This window comes from Lissotriton vulgaris, chromosome 5 (genome assembly GCF_964263255.1).
Source record: "Lissotriton vulgaris chromosome 5, aLisVul1.2, whole genome shotgun sequence".
In the NCBI taxonomy this organism is placed as follows: domain Eukaryota; kingdom Metazoa; phylum Chordata; class Amphibia; order Caudata; family Salamandridae; genus Lissotriton; species Lissotriton vulgaris.
In genome coordinates, this window is record NC_141693.1 from 1,933,263,123 (window position 1) to 1,933,272,290 (window position 9,168).

At 48.8% G+C, this 9,168-nt stretch overlaps 1 protein-coding gene across 1 annotated transcript in view; it reads right to left on the reverse strand.

The window, feature by feature from the left end:
- The window catches only part of LOC147717786 (complement factor B-like), a 472,008-nt gene extending 463,399 nt beyond the window's left edge, over window positions 1-8,609 (reverse strand). The window contains exon 1 of the mRNA XM_086924573.1: window positions 8,422-8,609. Coding sequence (XP_086780699.1) covers window positions 8,422-8,479 — 58 coding nt within the window. The 5' untranslated portion in view covers window positions 8,480-8,609. The remainder of the gene's footprint in view (window positions 1-8,421) is intronic.
- Between the last annotated feature and the right edge of the window lie 559 nt (window positions 8,610-9,168).

Sequence of the window (9,168 nt, forward strand, 5' to 3'; positions counted from 1 at the left end):
AACACCAGCCATGGTGCCCTCCATTCTCACCCAATTGTTCAACCTCTCCCCTATCTTCCCATCTTTGAGTGCTGCTTCCACCCAACACAAACATGGAACATCTTTTCTACAACAGCCATGTACCGTAGCCTAAGTTGCACCGAATGTGCCACAGCAACAGTCATGTTTTCTCCTACTCTGGTGATTAGGTAAGGAATGCAACAAAAAGTGTCAGGCACGCCGTGTACCTAATAGGTAAACATTGGGGGAGACACCTCACAACCCAACCAAAGTAAAGTCATAACCACTGAGATTACATCTCCACTGGCTAAGTTGTGGTTGGGTTCATTTGTTGGCAAGCGGTTTGGGTGAGATGGGCTTTATGTTAGGCGGGATGTGGGCTAGGGGTTCTGGTGGGTTCTGGTGATGTAGTTAAGATGAAGTGTGGTTTGGTTATTATGGTGAAACATGCTGCATTGATGGTAGGAAGTGACCTGGTGGTTAAAATGAGATGTGACATATGGTTTAATGGTTAAGGTGAGATGTGGTCTTGTGGTTAAGACGAAGTGAGGCTTTATTGTTATGATGAGATGTGTTGATGGTAAAATGTACTTTGCTGGTTAAGATGAGGTGTGAGATACGGGTAAATGGTTACGGCGACCTGCGGTTGTGAGATGATGGTGTGTTGTGAACATGGAGTTAAGATAAGCTTTGAAGTGGTGACTAAAGACCCATGGGTAAGCCCCGTGATTGAAGTGAGATGTGGTCTGATGGCTAAGGTGGGATACGGTCTTGTGCTTAAGACCAATTTAATTGTGGTGAGATGTGATGTATTGATGGTAAGATGTGATCTAGTTACGAGATGTGAGATATGATTAGATTGTTGAGGCTAAATGTGGTCTGGTGGTTATGGTTGTAAGAAAGTGCCATCTTTCTTGCATTGGTATGCCCCGACTTTTTTTCTGAACTGCTGATGTGCTTTGACTGAGTGTGCCCTGGGTTCCTGCCAACAAGGTACCCAGGGCCTGTGTTCCTTCCCTAAAACTGTGTTGAAACTAAAACCCAATTGGCATCTCTGGCCACCTGTCAGCCCCTAGTAAATGGTACCCTAGGTACCCAGGGCATGGTGACCAGAGAAGACCCCTGAGGGCTGCAGCACTTATTGTGCCACCCTCAGGGGCCCTGTACACTGACACCCACACACTGCCTTTGCATGCTGGGTGTCTAAGTACAGAACTAAACGGAGAGTCGACATGGCACACATCTCTGTGTGCCATGCCCACAGAACCCACTACCCTGGCATACTTCTGTCACCCCTCTAGCTGGGTGCCCTATGCCAGAGGTGTGGGCACAGGTGCATGAGCCCTGTGCCCCTACAGTACCCAGAGCCATTCCTGGGCACTGTAAGTGCAGTGATGCCATTAAGAGTATATGGTGATGGGAAGTTGTCATTACGAACTCCACAGCACCATAATGGCTACACTGAAGACTGACAAGTTTGATACCAAACTTCTCAGCACATTAAACCTGCACTGATGCCAGTGTGGGATTTATTGTAAAATGCACCAGAGGGCATCTTAGAGATGCCCCCTGAAACCATAACCTACAATCCACGTCTGGGCTGAGTGGCTGCAGAGGCTGCCACACAGCAGACATGTTACTGGACCCCTGGGTAGGAGAGCCCCCGCTCTCCTGGACCTGCAACAATGCACATCCTGGGCTAGGTGCTAGGTCTACTCCCCCAGGATGGGCAGGGGGAAGCTTCAAAGGCATGCTGCCTCTGTGAGCTTCTCCAGACCATTTGCTGTACCCAGCAACCAGCCCCCACCAGTCCTGACCCCCACTCCGGCGGGAAGACTGGCTGGAAAAACAAAGTCAGGAAGGGGGGGGGGTGCCAGCCTGTGCCAACCCCACCCCTCAGGTAGGGGAGACGAGGTGAAGCAGAACCCCGGGCCCCGGCCATCTTGAAGATGGGGAGCCCTGCCCAATCACAGCTAGCCCCCTACCCCCCTCCCACAGGAGAGGAGCAGGCTAGGGGGTGTACCCACTCCAGGACAGGGACCTATTGGTCCCTGCCCTTGCCCTACCTGTAACGCCCCTAAATTCAGTATTTAGGGGCTCCCTTAACCTTCCTTCCTCGGATCCCGATAAGAAAAGAAGAAAAAAGATCAAGAAAAAGAAGACCCGCCGTGCAGCTACTAACAACAGGATGACAACAACTGACTTGGCCCCAGCCCTACCGGCCTGTCGATCCTGGAACCTGCTCCTGCCTAATTCCCGGCGACTCCTGCGGACAGCAACCTTGGGACACCCAGAGGACCTGCCTGCCTTGACCCTCCTAAAGACCGGGACTCCCATCAGCAGAGGCTCTGCTGCAACAACACCCCTGGTGCCAGTCAGGAAGCTCCGGACCAGCCCACTCTGGACCCGCCGAGTCTGTGCCGTGCCCAACCAAACCAAGACCACGAGGACATCCCCCCGGTGACTGGGACCCGAAGTCCAGTGCCCAAAGACCCTCCTCGACGAACCAGACGATGCCTGCAGACTCAGAACCAGGGGCCACCCCACCGCGACCAGCTGAGGGTAAGCTTTTCAGACATCCAAAGACACCCATGCACCCGGCGCCCTATAGCCCCCTGTGCCCCCCTTTGGGGTACCTACCTGTGCTCCTACATCCCAACTTACCTCTCGAAGTGCTGGTCGCCCCTGGAGAGTCTCCGTCCCCGAGCCTGCAGCCTTTGTTCCTTTTGGACCTTTCGCATTGGATAACATTGAGCGCCCGACGGCTCAAAAGCACCCTGCACCCAGCCACCCGAGTGCCGCTGGCTGTGCCGCCTTTGTCCTATCCTACTCCCCCCTTTGCCATGAGCAAGTGACCAGGAGCCCAGCTCCCACAGCCGAGTGGCCTGCTAGCCAGCAGCCATCAACCGAAGGTCCCTTTTCCCTCATTGGGCCTAACTACCTCTGCACCCGGCCGCCCCTGTGCTGCTGGAGCTGAACCAACTGTACTTACCTGACCATGGGGGACCCCTGAGTCTATGCCCAGAACCTTAACTTCACTAGTCAAGTACTCACCTGGAAACCGGTAACTCACTTACCTGCCATTGGATAACACTGACTAACTTTGACTCAAAAATTTTCTAAGTGTGAAGTTTTGGAAACTGAAAATATTCATATAAAATCAGCCGAGTTCCGAATTCCTAAGTACTCACCTGTGAGCAGGGGAGAAGCTAGTACTGTACCTTGTAGCCCAGTACTGAACCGCAAAAGTAATCCTTACCGGGTTTACTAGTAATCTGTATTTTCTCCATAGGAACCCATTGTCTGCTTTTCTCTTAAATTTCTTTTAAGTGTCTACTTTTGAAAACTTGAAATATTCTTTAAAAATCATACAAAATACTTAAACGCAATTACCTACCTGTTTTAAGTTAAGACCCCAGTGCTGGCCCTAGGAGCCCAGTACTGGATTACAAAAGTAACGCAATCGTACTTTACTTGCAACCTGAATTCTCCCGTTAGATAACATTGTCAGATTTACCTTGAAAAGTTTCAAAAGTGTGAACTTTTAAAACAGCTTTATATTCATGAAAATTCACTACCGTAAATAAACGGTTTTACTAAATTGATTTCAGTTTAGACCCCAGGACTGAATCTAGGATCTAGTCCTGGAACTACTAAAGTAATCTGTGTGGTAATCAACTGTACTTATATGCTGAAACCCCATTGAGCTCAATGCTAAAGTGTGTCTAGACTTGTGTTGCCTTCAGCAAACCCTGTACCTATTGTGTTCACAAACTTTACTGCTTCCTTGCAAAGTAATTACATGAGAGTACTCATATCAAGAAAAGTACCTTTTTATGCCTGTTGGTTCTAAAAATAAAACAACTATATCTTTTGATATAAAAACAATTGGCCTGGAGTTCAGTCTTTGAGTGTGTGAAATCCTTTGCTGACTGAGTGTGTACAACAAATGCTTTACACTGCCCTCGGGTACTGCCTTACTGCTCGACCAAGCTACCACTTTAGAGAGTAAGGTCAGACCTGACTTTAACCTCTGTTATACTTTTGGGGTTGGTGGACTCTATACACACTGCACTTCCTTATAGCCCAGTGTATATAATGCCACTTTCTCACAATGTTGAAAAAAAAACATTTTAAGCATTTTAAACACTTTTTCCAAATTTACCGAGTGGTTCAACCACTCGGTAAATTTGGAACCCTAATTGCGAATTTCCACTTGTCAAAGTAATGATGCATTGCTTTTAAGAAGTCGCACATCTGCGACTTCTTAAAAGCACCCGCAATTTTAGAACTCGCAACAATGTTACGAATTCTAAAATTGCTTCATGCATCCCAAAAAGCACTTTTGCATTCGCAAACGGCCGATTTTAAGTAATCGCACCGTTTGCGACTACAAAAATGCTTGATGCATGTGGGCCTTGGTCCTCTTACTAGCTCGTGTTGGGAGATCCTAGACACTGGCTACAGAGGGTACAGGTTGCTGTATCAAACCCTAAACATGCTCAAGCCTAATCCGGGTAGGGTGACCAACCGTCCGTAAATTTCACGGACAGTCCGTAATTTCGGCCGTCTGTCCGTTGTCCGTGAAGGATTCTTTAACGGGCGCCATTTGTCCGTAATTTTAACCCCAGGCACCGGTTGCACTACCCTACAGCCAGCCGGCACAGCTTCCACCTGACCCACCTCCCTTCTTGACTCTGTTCCAAAGCTCAGAAACCAGTATTATTGGAGAGTCACAGCGGGATAGCAACCCTCACACCTTCAGCCCTTGATGACCCGTTAAGGGGTGCTTGAAGGTGACTGAGAGGGAGGGGCTGCAGCTTCAGGAGCAGGGGCATCTATTCAGATGCAAACAGCCCTGACTGCGCCATGTCTCTTGGATTTCACACATTTCCTTTCTGCCCAGGGCCCCAAACATCCTAGAACCGGCCCTGATTACACGACGGCGCAGCACTGGTTCTCTTCACAGAGCTTAAATATTGTCACTACATTTATTTATTTATTTATTTATTTTTGAGATTTTTATTGCGCGAACAATTACCCTAGGGTGTCTCGGCGCATGTGAGAGCTAGCAGGACCACAATAGTAGAGTTCACTGGTCAAACAACCAAGTCTTTACGAGCCTCCGGAAGCTCATCAGGTTGGGGGCATTTTTAATTTTTAATGGAAGAAGGTTCCAGAGCTTTGGTGCAGCCACTAAAAAGCGGCGGTCTCCCCAAGTTGCCGTTCTAGTGCGAGGTACAGGTAGAAGGCAAGTATTAGCAGATCTCAACAGTCTTTTGGGGGTGTACAGCTGGAGTGCCTCAGTCAAAAATTTGGGTCCTGTGCCGTGCACTGCCTTGTAGGCCATGCAGAGGGCCTTGAACTTAATACGGCTCTCTGCTCTGAGCCAATGGAGCTGGCGGATGGCAAGGGTAGTAGGCTGGCGGCGAGGAATGTTTAAGAGAATTCTGGCAGCCGCATTCTGTACAGACTGTAGCTTTGACAGCACAGATTTCTGGGTGTTGAGGAAGAGGGCATTTCCATAATCAATTTTGGGAAATACCAGAGTGGTAACTAAGGTCTTCCCGGCAGAGGGGGGGAGATAAGGCAGCAATTTCTTTATTTTCTTTAACATGAAGAAAGCAGAGGAGACAACCTTGTTGACATGAAGGTTGAAAGTTAGTTTGCTATCAAAGATGACTCCCAAGTTCCTCGCCTTTGCCACTGGGACGGGTGGAGGGCCCAGTTGGTTGGGCCACCAGATGGAGGACCATTCTGGGGCGAGGTTGCCAAAGGTCATAACCTCGGTTTTATCTGAGTTAAGCCTTAGACAATTGGAGGACATCCACATACTGACAGCAAGCATGGCCTCCTGAAAATTAGCTGCCACTGCTGTGCCGTTCTTGTGGATCGCGAGCACCAGTTGGGTATCGTCTGCGTAGGAGGTTAATCGCACCCCATAGGCCTTTATTACCCTCGCTAAGTCCGCTACGTAGATGTTAAATAACGTGGGACTTAGCGAGGAGCCTTGTGGTACTCCACATGGTAGTGCAGAGACGGGAGAGTAGAAATTACCCAACTTGACTGTCTGGGTGCGGTCGGCCAGGAAAGATGAAATGAGGTCTCTAGCCAAACCGTCTATCCCCAGAGCTGTGACACGGTCGACCAAAATGGCATGGTCGACCGTGTCGAATGCTGCAGATAGATCCAGAAGAATTAAGATGGCCGTTCCTCCCTGATCCATGATGGTTCTAATTTCATCAGAGGCTTTTATTAGAGCGGTCTCCGTCCCGTGTCCCTTCCTAAAGCCAAACTGCGTTTCGTCTAAGAGTTGGTGCGTATCGACGAACTCTGAGAGCTGTATATTCATCAGAGCTTCGCAAATTTTGGCCGGGAAGGGGAGACAGGCAATGGGTCTATAGCTGACCGCGGCGGAGGGATCCAGGGAGGGCTTCTTCAGAAGAGGCTACATTGTGAACAAACATCCGTTCTTCAAACATGCAGTCTTTAATGTAATAAAATAAAGAAATGGCACAATCGCACCCACACAGATTAACAAAGTATGGAGGACAATCAGTTAAATCAGTTCTCTTGGAGCATCTCCTGTAAGTACTGTACATCGCAGCGGGGGGATGGCAAAACTAACATTTTGGAAAGAGCCTGATTTCTCGTTGTCTTGACCAGGAGGCAGTGAGGAGGCAGTGAGGAGCCCTACCACACCCTGAAAGAGACCAAGATGATACTAGAATACTGCATGCCCACCCCTGTGCCCACCCTGGTGGATCCTGTTCCCACTCCTGTGATGGCTCCTTCCCCGCCCCAGTGATGGCTCCCCCCCCCCCGCCGCCTGTGATGGCTCCTGTCCGCCCCCCGGTGGTGGATCCTGTCTCTGCCCTAGATGGCTTCTGTCCCAGTCCTGGAATGGCTCATACAGCGCAGGTGAAGTTCTTGATGGGCCTCTTGTCAAAAAGGCTCAGCTCAAAATTAATATGAAAAGGTGGGCGAGAGAGTAAGTGAAGGGATGGGTGGATGGCTGGATGAATTAGTGAAAGGGTGAATGGATGAATGAAAGATTGAATAGATGGATAATGAGAGAGGATGGATGGATTGATGAGTGAGTGGAATGATGGAAGAGAGAAAAGGGAAATAGCTGGATGTATAGGTGGAAGGGTAGCTGGATGGGTAAAAGGGTGGATGGGTGAGTCAAAGCATGGATGAGTGAAAAGGTGGATGATGAGTGAGTGAGTGGGTGGATGGATGAGTGACATGATGGATGGGTTGATGAATTGATAAATGCAAGGGTGAATGGATGGACGAATGAATGAAAGGGTGGATGCAAGGATGGATGAGTGAGTGAAAGGGAGGGTAGATGGACAAAAGGATAAATAGATGAGTGAAGGAGTGAAAGGATAAATGGATGAGAGAAAGGATGGATGAGTGATAGGGTCAATGGATGGATTCTTGAGTGGATTAGTAGATGGGTGAGTGGGTGAGTGGGTGGATGGATGGATGGAAGGATGGCTAAGTGAAAGGGTTGATGGAGAGAGAAAGGGGGGATGGATGGATGACTAAAAGGGTGAATGGGTGAAGGGTGAGTGGATGGATGAGTAAGTGAAAGGATGGCTGGATGGGTGAAAGGGTAAATGGCTGGATGGATGAGTGAATGGATGGATGGGTGGAAGAGTGGATGGATGAGTGTACAGATGGATAGGGTGGAAGCGTGGATGGATGGATAATGGATGGATGAGTGAAAGGGTGGATGGAGGGATGGATGAGTGAAATGATAGATGGAAGGATGCATGGTGGATAGGTTTGCAAATTGTTGAAGATGTTTGGATATGGCTGGGCTTACTTATATACTATTGCGCGACCTCTGATGTGTCTGTAAAACGTATCAAATTGTCCTGAAGTTTTGTCCTGAATTTTGACCTCCTGTCCTGAATTTGTGTCCTGAATTTCGACCCTTTGTCCTGAATTTTTACACTCACCATCCTGAATTTGCACCAATGCCATTTGGTCACCCTAAATCCGGGCACAGGTGCCCGAGCACAACCCATGCTCTCAAAATCTTGGCCACCAAAGTACAGGTTCCAAATTCAGGTTAGAAGATTCTGAGCACACTGCCCTTTTAAGGGAGCCCCGAGGTAACAGAAGAGAGACAACGGTACCGAACAACAAGGTCACTGGAGACACGGGGCGAGGTAGAGTAACGCTGCCCGGAGCAAAGCAGAGGAACTACAAAGATGTATATAGGCTTGAACCTTCCTTGATAACAAATTAAAAATATCTTCTCTAGAATTATATAAATTAACCTAGCCTGTCAAGTGCTGGTAAGGACGCCTAGAGCAGTCGGGTACTCACTGTGCGCTACATTAGGATCTCCCTGCCATGTTTTCAAAAGCGCCTTGACTTGGCGCGTGGTATATATGCAATACTTACTGCCGAGGATGAAGAGCATCATCAGCCCCAGCGCCGCCCCCACCAGCGTCTTCATCATTCGGTGTCTTCTGTGCGCTGTGCCTTTTCGCGGTCTCCCGCTCTATCACCTCTTCCTGTCCCTCGTAACTCCCTCTGTCACGCTCTGACCCTCCTGCCTTCGCCCTCTTCTGCGTCCCTCACGCTGCGGGGCTTGGAATTAAAGTGTCCGCGGAGAGGGGAGGGGATGAGCGGGAAGCGGGGAGGGCGCACGTTTGCGTAATCGTTACCGGAGTTTGGAGACGGCTGTACCTTGTACCTCCGTTTGGGCTGTGGTAAGAAAACCCGTTTATTCTTGAGGGTGACGTACAGTTTGAAACTCAGATTTATTTAACTCCTAAATAACAATCAAATATGTTCTCCAGTTAGTGTTATGTTATGTTATGTTGCTATTTGCTAAAAAAGAAGAATGCTTGTGTTTACTTCAGGTAAATTGTGATGGATTCAATTTGGGGTCTCTTACAGCCGCAGCTTAAAGTGGGGCTTGCATGTTAAGAGGCAAAAGACAGGGCAGAAGTCCTCAAATAAGAAGTAGGGGGACTAACCAAGTTCGGCAGTATGCAAGGGACATCAAGTTGTGTGACATCACAATCAATCAATCAATCAATCAGTGAAATTGTAAAGCGCACTACTTACCCGTGAGTGTCTCAAGCCGCTGAGGGGAGGGGTGCTGCTATTGTTTGAAGAGCCAGGTCTTGAGGAGCTTCCTGA